Below are 12,738 nucleotides of genomic sequence, written 5' to 3' on the forward strand. Positions count from 1 at the left end.
GTGGTCAAGTAGCTTAAATGCTGAGTTGACCAAAACCCTGTAAATTTACCACGTACAAAGTTTTTTCAGAACATCGGTGATACCTGTCAAAGGAAACTGTAACATGCTATTCAAGAGGTGACCAAAACCAACTCCTGGTGGCTCTGTTTGCTGCAGGCTGCATTAAAGGCTGATCAAAAAAGGAGAAGTGAAACTTGCAGAGCTTGGGTGATGTGGCAAACTGGACTCAGAGCAAAGCCCAAGCCTTGCCCTCAGGAGTTTAGTCCAGCTGGGGACAAAGAGCTCCCCTCACACAGAACCCTGGGGCAGAGTGGGGGCTGCAGCTCCCTGCAGGGTTCTGGAGGTGCCCCCAGCTCCCTGTGCCTGCAGGAGCTGTGCAAACTCACCCCAGCCAGGCCTGGCTTCATGCAGCACATCTGAATCCAATGATGGCAGAAGCAGGAACCTCCCCTCTGCAGCTCTGAGAGGGAAAGTCAAACCAAACAAGGCCCAGCAGCTCAGGCCAAGGTGTGCTGAGGACAGCCACTCTGCACAGCCCTTGTTTTCCTTGGCACAGCCCTGCTCCAGAGGCCATGGCCAGAGCCAGCCCTTGGCCTGCACTTCACAGCTCTGATTTACAGGATTAGCAGGGCTGTGATTAAATATTTGTCCGGGTCACCAGAACTCGGGTGTAATTACTGCAAAAAGAGTCAAAAAAAAAAAAAAAGCTCAAAACTCTCCAGATGCCTTTTTCCTTCACTTGCTTTTCCATCAGCTTCTTCAATGTCAACAATGTGGAAAGACAAATCACCCAGGCTGTGGCAAGCTGTGCAAGACTAACCCAGTTTGAGTCCCTCTCAGACCCTCCTTGCCTTCACCTGGCTCAAACCTGTACAAAACCAGGAGGTTTTGAACAGAGTCTGCATTGTCCTTTGTATGGAAAGGCCCAGCCTGCCCTGGGAAGGCTCATAAAGGAGTTTCAGCTGCTGCCAATCTCTCCAGTCACTCATGACCTTACAATGTGCCTCCTGTCCTCCAGAGTTTATTGCTCTGCTCCAGTCAGTGGCTTCCCCAGCCCAAAGGCAGCCCAGTCCCCCAGCAGGAGCAGGAGGTGGCCAGTGCTGCCTCATCCAGGGAGGGGCAGCTCAGCAGAGCCTCTCTGGGATCCCCCACCTGGCACCTCCCTGGGAAAACCAGCTCTCAGGAGGCAGCCAAAGGCATCAACAAAACCCCCAAATGGTCAGGACACATTTATCTTATCTTTGTTTTTTTTTTTTAAATCATTGTCCTGGTACTGCAGGAAGAAAACACTAAAGGAAGATGTTTAGAATTTATCTTCCCACCAGCTTTGCTCTCAGTGGTTTAGCTGGCTTTTAAAAGAGAGATGTAAGAAAAGAAGCCATCCTGTATTTTTATAATCCTACTGGAATCTTCCAGTGAGAAACTGGACAAATCTTACAGATAAAAATATCTGCAACATGGATGGAAAATTAAAACTTCAGGAATACCAGAAGACAAACTGAGACTTAAGCAAGTCTAAACTGCTGCTGAGTGTTTTGTATTTTTAATTGCAAGCTGCAGTGTGTCAAGCACAGTGGGCTGCAGAACAGCAGGAGAAGGATGTTGGTACAAGAGCTCCCAGAGCTGTGCTGTGCCTGGCTGGGCTGGGGGTGTGCAGTGTGCAGGACACAGCCATACCTGTCTGGTGAGGCTCCCCCCCAGGTTCATGGTACCAGAGCCAGTTTTATTGGTCTGCAGCCACAGCATCACTGTGGAGGTCAGCTTGTAATGGGCAGTGCGGCCACTGGACTTCTCCTGCAGGGAGGAAAGAAAGGGACAGGGACAGAGAGTGAAAATCCTCCCAAAGCCAGGTGGGGCTGGCCTGGCAGACCCCACAGCAACAGGCCAGGCAGCTCTTACCCCACTCATGCAGCACAGGCTTAAAGACAATTCCAAGTGTGCACATTCCTCTTATTTTCCAAAGCAAATCTAGTTGGAGCAATTTACCCTCCTATTACCTTGTTTTTATTGCCTAATTAGTGATATTTATCTACAGCTCTTTATGCTAAAAAACCCCCACATCTCAGGATCACATGCACAGAAAGTAACATACTTTCAATTCTTCTGGGATTCTTTTTGATTACAGCCCTGACTTATCTCTATCCAAATTGCTTTGGGGCATTTTCAAAAATTAACAAGGGAAAGAAGTTTACAGCCCTGACACAATATTGCATTGTTCAGTGGAACACCTGTGCTCCTTAATTGCTGGAATTAAGCAGGTTTTGTTTTCACTTGGGTGTATCAGCTGCCCCAGAGGCTGTACCTGAACCTCCACCACGTGGATGGAATCCCAGCATCCCTTAATCTTCTTTGATCCATCTCCAGCTTTCTTAATGAGGATCACCCCGGCAAAGCCATGATCCAGATCCCAGAGGTAGACAGAGGAGACTCCACCTTCAAAATACCTGCAGGATGCAACCCAAAGGCAAGTTAAAAGCAAGCAGGACCCAAGCCAGAGTCAAATATCAACAATAATAATCTTAAATGAGCAGAATTTCTAAGTCCTAATACAGATTTATTTTTTTTTTCTTTCAAGACAGCACACACAGTTACACACCCAGAAACACAGCAGCTCAAATCACTTCATAATGCAGAGACTTTAATTACAGAACAACTGCAGATTTCTCTGAATGAGAATAAAGGTCTGGTGAGAACCAAAGCTATTTACAAATTTCTACAGGACTTGAGCAAACAATTCCTCTGATTCCAATTACCTACAACAGCTGGTAAAAGCATGAGCTACAAAGTGGGCTGAGAGTGAGGCTTTATTTTACTATTTGGTCTTTTTTTTCCCCTCTTTTCCCTTGCTATTGGCCAAGTCTGGAAGTTCTTTACAGCAAAGTTCACTAATTAAGACAAAAGGGAGCAAGTAAGTAACTTTATGTTGCTGCCTCAAAAGTCTGTGTGAAGCTGACACTGATTTACTGCAAAGGGATCTGAACTGAAACCAAGATCTCAGAAATGCAGAGATGCTGTTGAGGTTTTAATATTCCAGCATCAGATATGGAGAACAAGAGAGGATAAGCCAGGCTGCCTCAATCTCAGGTGTCTTTTGCTGAAATTCAGCACACTCAGAAAACCAACAAAGCCATGGGATCTGTAGAGCCTCACTCCCCCTGATGACACTGGTGCAGATGGAAAATGCAGTATTTTACAAAATAATGGTAAACAACTCAACACTGTTGGTAGAAAGATGCACAAGGAGTAATTTTGTCTCCTAGAAAACTGGAATTGCAACCCACAGCACTTTAGCCTTTTCCATTCTCGAGTTAGCAAAGCCAGAAGGGGCAGGAGGAAAAGGGAACAATGAAAACTGGTTCATGGCACACAACTCTCACATCTCAGGGGTGACCATGGCACACAAGGATCATATGAAGGGAGGAGAGGAAACTTCAGCAACCACACGAAATGTTGGTAATCAGACTTTCCACAGGCTGCAGGAGGGCAAAATCTCATCACCCACAGACAGGAGGAGCTGCCAGGCAGGTGAAGCTGCTCTGGCTCTGACTGTCACACACACCTGGAGTGAGCCCTCCTGCCTCGTGCAAGACAGGAGATCATCCCTCATGGCCAGTGTGACACATGACTGAGCCCTCCCAGCTCTGTGCTCCCCTCCCTTCCAACCAAGGGCATCCATGGTGCCCAAAAGTCAATTCACTGCAATTTGGAGTTCATGGATTACCTCAAGCATTGTGAATTACAGCACACTGACCCCACCCTTGGCAACAGTCAGGAGAAATGACACTGGCAGGTGAATGCCAGTGGCACTGCCAGCACATCCTCTGCACTCACAGTTCAGCTCAACACTGGGGTCAAGAGGGCAGAGGCACCAGAGAGCCCCAATTCCCTGAAACAGACACCCAACCTTTACCAAAGCAATGCTGACCTCAGCAGGGGTAATCAATTCCTATTAACTCACCACAGCTTTTATTTCTCTGCCTCTCCTCAGCAAGCCCAGCTGGGCAGTGCAGCACCCACTGTCCTGTCCTTGCCAACCACTGAGAACAAAAAGCAAAGCCCAGCCAGGCTAAAGCCAGGCTTCCAGCAGGCAGCTGCAACTAACAAACCAACAGAAACCCTCTTTGTGTCCCCTGGGGAATCCACAAATGGATTTTGGTTAATGCAGTTAATGGGAATTCCAGTCCTGCAGTGAACCTCAGCTCCAACCTAAGTGACCCTTCCTTCAGCAATGGGAATCCAAGGGCAGAGAGAAGCAGTTATTGTCCCTTCTCAGACTGCTTTAAAAATATACATTATATATTCTTTTTCATACACAAAATCAGAGAATTCACTCCAAATGAACTGGCAGTCACTGAGAACATTACAGTGTGCACAGACAGTTTCCCCATTACCCACTTTACGACCTTGCTACGAGCATGAAACATTAATTAAGAGAGGGACCAAAACAAGGTTTTGGGAAATTTATTCTTACCTACTGTACTTTGATCCTAATGACATGAAACAGGAAAAAAATAATTTTTATGTGGTTCACCTTTATGAGATTTTACATAAAGGCTTTTGTGGGTATTTTAAGAATGTGCTAAAATGTTGTCTGAAACCACATAAAACCATGTGAAGAACCTCCAGCCAGAACCAACAGTGCACACATGGAAATGCTTTAACTGCCTTTGGAGATCTAATGAATCAAATCTACTATTAATATTGTTTTAAATACCAACATGCTATTTCAATAAAGCTGCTTTGCCATAGCCAGGCCCAGGATCTGGAGATTGGAACAACAATGCCAGTGACTGAATCCAAGGCACGCCAGGATTTACATGATCCAAAGGCTCCTCTGTGCTCCAGCACCACAGAGCTGCTCCAAATCCCCTCCTCCCTGGGGAGAAAATATACAGCACTGATCTCTACACTGCATTTCACCTTCACATAGCACTGGAGTGGGGTAAAGTCACAGCTGGAGAGGGGAACATTCCTGTTTGGCTTTTTTTTTTAAGGAAAGTAAAGAGGTGCCACAGGCTAATTGGTCCATAACAGAAAATGGGATGAGAGATTGGAATTTAAATTGACATTCATGGACTTGGATTTGCTGCAGGAGGGCTGGGCTTCCTCCCAGAAACCAAGAAATGCAGCACATACTAAAATGCAAGCAAGAGAGGAACCAGTTTGGAAGAGGCTCCAGGAAGGCACAAAGTGGGATTTTCTCTGTTAATAAATGGATGGGCAAGGCAGGGCACAGCCCCAGCAGAGCACCAAAGCTCCTGCATCCAGCATCTCTTTCCTTGGTGGGCTGCTCTGGATGTCCCTGATCCTCAGCACAGCCATGGCTGGAGAAGGCAATCTGTCCTCTTTGGAAGCTGCAATCACAGAATCCTTGAGGCTGGAAAAGCCCTTTAAGGTCATCAAATCCAACTGTGGGCCCAGCAGCAGCACACTCATCCCCACGTTTGCTGAACACTTCCAGGGCTGCTGACACCACCCCTGCCCTGGACATCCTGTCTCAATCCTTTACAACCCTTTCCCTGATTTTTTTTTTTTCCTAATATCCAACTTAAAGCTCTACTGGCACAACTGGGAGTCATCTGGGAGAAGAGAACAACCCTCACCTGGTTATACCTGCCCTCTCCCAAAGCATCCAAGCAACCAGCAGGTGCTTTTGGGTGTTCAGGTACCTCAGAAACACCCCAAGGGACAAACCATTCTCCAAAAACAGCTTCAGAGCAAAGCAATCACTGCCTAAGGACACCAATCAATCAGGATGTATCAATTAAGATCAATCAGGTTTTACCTACAGACAGAACTTTGTTATAAAACAATGAAAAATTGCTTTATGGTTGTCATATCCCTTTATCAACAAGGAAAACATTGCTCAATGATATCATAGTTCAGTTATAAAGACCTTAAAAATATCATCAAGACCAAGTGACATCCCTGTCCTTGGAGAGGACAGCCAGTGTTCTATCTCTGGGAAAATAACTTTTTATAAGGTTGCCCAGGAAGGTGAGTAAAAGGCATAAGTCCCAAAGTAATCATTCATTCTCTTTACAGAATTCAGAACAGCAGTTCACTCCAAATCAATTATAGTTTTAATGTCATGATCAAACACTGAATTTTTATATCCGTTACTCATCAAACCACAGAACTCCTGGAAAAAGCTGTTTGATACAAAAAAATGTCACACTTAAGACTGACCTACTTTACAAATGCAAGAATAAAAGAAAATATTTAAGCTAAGAATGATCCAAAGCTTTATGAAGTGTTTGAAGTTGAGCGGGTGGAGACACAGGATGGAAACTTGTCTAAGGAGCTGGAGCTGGAGCCATGAAATAGAGGCTGTGGCCAGAACAAAGCCACAGCTCCAGGAGGGATGTGATGGGGGAGGAAATCCCCCAGGCTCCAGCACAGCCCTCAGGGAAGGAGGGCAGATGAATCACTTTGAGCACTGGAGGACAGCTCAGCAAAGGCCCCCTGACTCTCCTGATAACATTCTGCTGCTCCAAGCCTCACCAAGGGATCCTGGATGCTGTGTGCAGAAAATGAGCTTCCACCAGAGCAGTAAAATCCATTTCAATTACACCTCTGAACCAAATCACTCATCCATAAAAACATTTGTGCATTTTCCAGTAAGTAGCTGAGAGCCAGAGACTAAAAGTCTGTGGCTTATGGCTCTCCCAATCCCCTGATGCCAAAGCACCAACACCTGGAACCTCAGCCTGGCTCTGCAAACCTTCCAAAGGCCTGCTCAGGGTTTCAAACTGGCTCATTTAAAGCAGAAAAATACATTTTCTTTTATTCCCTAAAGGTCACAATTATTTCTTCCAGCTACAGAAGTTCAGCATAGAAAGGGAAATGTCACTTCCAAGAAAACTGACATTTAAGAACCCTACCCCAAAGGAAAATACCAAGCATTCAGCTACACATGTTTTTACAAGAGTGACAATGACTGAAGTCACAGTGTGAGCAGCTGGTGTCTCACAGCAACCCAAAATATTTCCTGAGTGCCAAGGTGAGGGAGCACATTCCAGCTCTCCTGGGAACAGGAGACTGCAGTGACAAGTGACGTGGCACAGCTCTGTCACGTCAAACCAGCACAGGAATCACAACACCAGTATGAAGGAAGTGGCAAATTTGAGTAAAACCCACCTTTCAGCAGACCCAAAGCACTGCTCAGCTGCTCAACAAATCCCCTGCAATCTCACACCTCAAGGAGGAGGAACAAATTCTTCAGGAGAAAGGCTGTCCCTAAATAATTGTTGCCTCCATGCAGCTGCTGAGTGACAAGGCTCAGGAGCCTGTTCTCTAATAAAAGCACAGGCTGGTACCAGGAAGGAGCAGGATGTGACACTTCTGTCAGCCCAGGTGATTTACAGCTCCCCTCTCCTTCCCTGGCCCCAGGAACACAACTGTGGAGCACTTCCACAACCTCACCCAGAGACTTAAAATGAACAAAGTAAAATGTCTGTGCACAGCCCAGGGGGGTTTTGCACCCCACTTGATGAACTCAGCCCAAATTATGCTTGGGGGCTCTGTACAGGTATTTTACAGGAATTCTTTCCAGCATACACAGGTGCAAAAATCCCTGGAGCAAACATACCAATCCAGTTAGGTATGTGTAACTTCAATGCCAGTTGTACTTAAAAGCACACATCTGGACCATGGTGGGATGACTCAAACTGCTCAGCAGAGCTGTGAAGTGCAGAACTCTGCAAGGAAGGAAAACAGCACCCAAACAATGGGATCCTGAAAGCTAAAAGTGTCCCAAAACCTCCCAGTTTGTGCTTTCTAGCATCTTGCATTATTTAATGGAAAGTGTATGCTTACATTTTCCTTCTTATCCAACTGCTCCTGGCAGATGGGAATGAAGGACCAAATCCCTTTGGAGAAGTCACCTGGAAAGAGTTCCATCAGCCACCTAATGAGCAAGGGGTCATGAGGAACAAGGACCAGGGGTCACTGTGGAACATGTCCTAACCAGGCACTGCTTCATTAACACCATTAACATAAACCCTTGTCCTGTGGCCATCCCTGGGCAGCACAGACACTGCTCCAGCCACCCCCAGCCAGGCTCTGCCAGATGAAATCCAACCTGGATAGGAGGGGGAGAGACAGCAGAAATCTTGTGTTGTGGTTTAAATTTGCCAAAATCTTTGCAAGCTGCAGATTTCACATGACATCAGTTCTCCAACAGGGTAATTCTGTATCAGATCTGCCACAAGAAGGCTGCTGCTGTATAAGTTACTCTGTCCCCAAATTCCATCATTAAAACACTGTACATTTGTACATGAGGTAAATTTCTGTCCATATATTAGAGACAACTAGTTCAAAAACTCCAGATCACAACAAACTGACAGATTAAAATTTCATCTCACTTTTGAATGTAAGTCATTTCTTCCTAGGGATTTAAAGCCTTCAGAGAGCAGGGTTTGAGGACAGTGCTGCATCATCAATGCTGATCTCCTAATGCAAGTGTTCAGTTTTTATGTAATTACAGAAAACTGTGGGAACCCAAGGGAGAAGCTCCTCCTCCACCCAACATCTCCTATTCACAAGATAAGAATGCAGAGTGTGCAGAGCTGCTCCAAAAAGGAACTCCCAAAGAAAAAAACATCAGATGAAAAGCAACTGATTTCATTTCCAGCATACATTTAATTTTCCCCTCTTTTCTAAGAAGATTTTCTAATTTGAGTAATATTTATCAACAACTCCAATATTAATTCTGCTGTGAGCTGCCCATGGGCATGCTGAGGAGGGGAGCTCTCCTGCTCTGTTTTCTACATCCAAATAATTTCCTTGGGAAAACAGCATGGCTGTAATTGTGCAAGCACACAGACATGAAAGCAGAGAAAGTCTTGGTGGTTTAGACCTGTCTTAGGAGATTTCATCTCACCCTTATTAGGCTGACCCCAGGCAAGGATCTCCCTGGTGTCACACCCCATGGTGCAGCACAGGGACACAGAGTTCCCTTAGTGCTGGGATGCACAACAAACCCATCTGGATTCAATCTGCAGGGCCCTGGCTGTGCAAGCCCCAGCAACTCCCATGCCCAGGAGAAAGCCAGCACAAAGGCTGCAGCAGTAATGAGGAACAGGGAGCTGCTGGCAATAAAGTCACTTCAAAGCCTTCCAGGGGCTTCCAGTTCAGAGCAGGTTTGTATCTGAACACAGACCCAGGGCTCATAAAGGGCTCACAGCTGCCAAACCCCTTGGTGAGCTCCAACCCCATCCAACCTGGCTCTGGACACCCCCAGGGGCTGGGCAGGCTGAGCTGGAAGGGTCACACCTCTTACATCTGCTCTTTACCTGTGGAACTGGGGCTGTTCCTGCACAAAGTACAGCAAAGTTGGTCAAGCAGATGAATGCAGCAGTGCTGCAAACCCTGTGAGAAGTGCAAAGTATTTTGTGAGTTGGTCTGAGCCAGGGAGGGAGAACTCAGATGACACCACAGCAGATCTCAGATCTCAGGAACAGTTACAGCCCAAGGGCAGCACTGAGAGAGGTTTTATTCTTACCAGGACAAGTGGACTGAGGGAGTGTCAGAGGCTGTTCAAACACACAATCCAAAATAAACCAGGGAAAAGGGTAAAAACAGCTAAAGTTAAACTATCCAGCAGTTTATGGGACATCTGACCATACTCAGTACAGATGCAGGCACAGGTCAGTCAAAATGAGCCATCCCTGAAGCCCAGCAAAGCCAGGCTGCTCCACAAGACAAAACAGAGTAATAAAAATAAAAAATACAGTCAGCCCTGAGCACTCCACAAATGAAAGGGCAAACTGGGACTTGACTGCTGTACCTGCCCAAAGTCATGAACACTCTGCTGAGGGACAGGCCCAGGGACCTGCTCCTGCAGAGAGGGCAGGGGATGCTCAGCTGGCTCAGAGCAGAGCCCTGGGGTGCACTAACACCATCCAAAACTGCAGCAACTATTCTGGACCAGATTCCAATCAAAATTCAATCAGAAAAGGATTACACACAACAAAGACGTTTCAGAGGTCAATCCTCTCCCAGACCTCCTTCCACTCCTACCAAATTCCTGGTCCAGAGCTCTAATATAACAAACTGAAAATGGATCAACATCAAAACACAGACAGAGGAGAAGTTCAAAAGGTTTCACTGCTTCCTCTGTTGAAGAAACTCAAAATCTTAATCAATACAAACATTTTCAGGAGCAGAATTATTAAGATGATGTTTTATCTTTTTTTAAAGCTGTTAAAAATCAAAAGCCCCAATAAATCCAATTTAAGCCATGGAAAAAAAGGAGGAATAGCTTTCTAAATGCATGTCAGGCACTAAACTATTCCAAAGTTGCCAAAACTCATCCTGTTTGCAGACAAATCAGCAGCATCCTTCCCAGGGGAGGTCTATTTAATCATTTCAGAAATTATTCCTTGCAGACAACAAAGAGCCATTAGATTACTTAATTAAAGCCTTGATTATCTCCAACCCAAAACAAGGGAAGGCAGAACCTAAAATAAGGAGATTTAACCAGCTGCCCTGGTCCTCATTATGCTTTGATTTCAATCAAGCACACACACGTCAAGCAAAGGGCAATAAATTACAACCATGTGTTGGAAGAAATTATCTTCACCATATTGGAAGTGGAAAGCCAAGGCTCTAACTGAGTGGTGTAAGATATTAGGCTTCCATCTGGGAATAATAACCTACTGAACACAAACATAGCAGGGCATTAGCTCCAGGCACTGTCACAGTTCACCCTGGCAGCAGGAGATGGAAATGGAACAGTTGTTTTTTGGGAAAGTGACATGGATTTTGGTAAAACAGATAACCAAGAAATATGCTTGTTGTTTAACACAGAGAACAGAGAGGGAACTAAAACCTGGTGTAATTCCTCTTTAACCCAAATGTCTCCAGAAAGAAAAGTTAGGGAACTCCAGAGATACTGAAGGCAGTTTGCACTAAACAGACACTTAGGCCAGTTCAGCACTGGCTCACAGACACTGCAGGTTCAGCAGATTGCTCTTCTCCAACTTACACAATTTTATCACATGCAATATTAAAAGATCTCCTCAAACTTGTTTTCACACTACAGTCACTCAGTGGCCACTAAGCTTTTGGGGACAAAATTGAATTTTAAGGTCTCTGGCAAGCAAATCTGGCTGGATTATTCCACACAAATCCATAACAGGCTGTTTCCCTCAAACACCCACAACAGCAGGTGCCAACCCCTTGGGAAATGGCAAATACAATGCAGTGACTCACTGAAGGTAGGAGGAGACTCACCACACCTGATGAAAAGAGAAATCTCAAAAGGAAAGGTGTGTGGGCCAAATGGGACTGACACAAGGAAAAACTGAAGCAATCTGAGGTGTTGGGAGAGGCCTGAGATGAATTCTGTGAGATAGCAGCACTCTGTGTGTGAGAGGTGAAATGGGAGCTGATCCAGGGGAGGTCTGGAGCACAAGGAGAGCAGAGAGGGATGGAGATGCTCTCTGCAGTACCTGTGTATCTACAGATGCTGGGATGGCCAGCATCAGGTGCATTTGGAAGCTCAGCAGTGAAGTGAGCCCCGTGCACAGCAACTTCTGAGAGACCTGGCACTGTTCAGCCTGCAGAGGAGGCTCCAGGGGACCCACTGGGGCCTTCAGGAGACAACAGGAAAGATGGAAAGAGATTTTGGACAAGGGCCTGGAGTGCCAGGACACAGGGAATGGCTTCCACTGCCAGAGGGCAGGGCTGGATGGGATACTGGGATGGAATTGTTCCCTGGCAGGGTGGGCAGCCCTGGCACAGGTGCCCAGAGCAGCTGTGGCTGCCCCTGGATCACTGGCAGTGCCCAGGCCAGGCTGAACAGGGCTTGGAACACCCTGGGAAGCAGAAGCTATCCAGCAAGGCTGGACACAAAGCCACTACCTTGTCTGAAAAACCCAGCAGAAACTCTCATTATAGGAATAAAACACCTGAACAGCCCAGGAAATTGAGGCAGGCTGGGATCTGGTGTTCCCTGTGAGTGCTGGGATTGCTTTTGTATTCACTGTGACCTCTCCCATAAAACAGCAGCTGTGCTTACAGAGCTCAGAAACATTCTCTGCCCCACAGAGGGACAGAGCAGCCTCTTAAGGGACTGATGTGCCAGATTTGAGGCTTCTCCCTCAGCACCTTCAGCTCTTCATCTGCAGCCACTTAACTGCTATTTTTTAAGAGAGAATTTATAATGGGAAGTATCAATTAGCCTGGTGTCCCCTGTGAAGGATCTGTGTGGGCAGGCAACCCCACTAGAGTGAACAGAAACCATGAAAGTCTCTTCAGGTCAACTCAAAATGTAAATTTTTCTGCACACTGCCTACAGACTGATCCCTGCTCCTGGAGGGTGAACCTGGAACACATCTTCCCATCTAACTGCAACCAGAATTGCCACAGAAGATGCTGCCAGCACATTTAGCTCTTTGATTAACACAAGCCTGAAGTGCCTCCCAATGCAGGACAAGCTCTGCTGTCCCTGGCTCTGGAGTTGAGGACTCTGCCCCCTGCCCAGCTCCAGGAGCTGCAGAGCAGCAGGGCAGGGACAGCTCCAGGGCTCTGCTGGGCCCAGCCCCACTGCTGCACTCCCAGGTCAGCTCCCAGCCCCAGCAGCCATGGAGTGACCCCCTGCCCTGCCACCCCCTTCCCACTCAGCTCCAGCAGCTGGGGAACTGCTGCAGTCAATCCCACCCTCAATGCTGCAACAGCAGCACTGAGAGAAGTTACCACCTCTCAATTTCCACTCTCTGATCTCCAAGTAAA

General features: G+C 46.6%; 1 protein-coding gene across 4 annotated transcripts in view; it reads right to left on the bottom strand.

Annotated features, from left to right (window-relative positions):
- The window catches only part of CAPZB (capping actin protein of muscle Z-line subunit beta), a 63,156-nt gene that overhangs the window by 8,813 nt on the left and 41,605 nt on the right, over positions 1-12,738 (bottom strand). For all 4 annotated transcript variants that reach the window (XM_079326202.1, XM_079326201.1, XM_079326204.1 and 1 more), the window contains exons 5-6: positions 2,303-2,444; positions 1,678-1,794 (exon numbers count right to left, since the gene is read on the bottom strand). In XM_079326202.1, the coding sequence (XP_079182328.1) occupies positions 1,678-1,794; positions 2,303-2,444 (259 nt within the window). The remainder of the gene's footprint in view (positions 1-1,677; positions 1,795-2,302; positions 2,445-12,738) is intronic.

The sequence above is a fragment of the Erithacus rubecula genome, assembly GCF_903797595.1.
Source record: "Erithacus rubecula genome assembly, chromosome: 24".
Lineage (NCBI taxonomy): Eukaryota > Metazoa > Chordata > Aves > Passeriformes > Muscicapidae > Erithacus > Erithacus rubecula.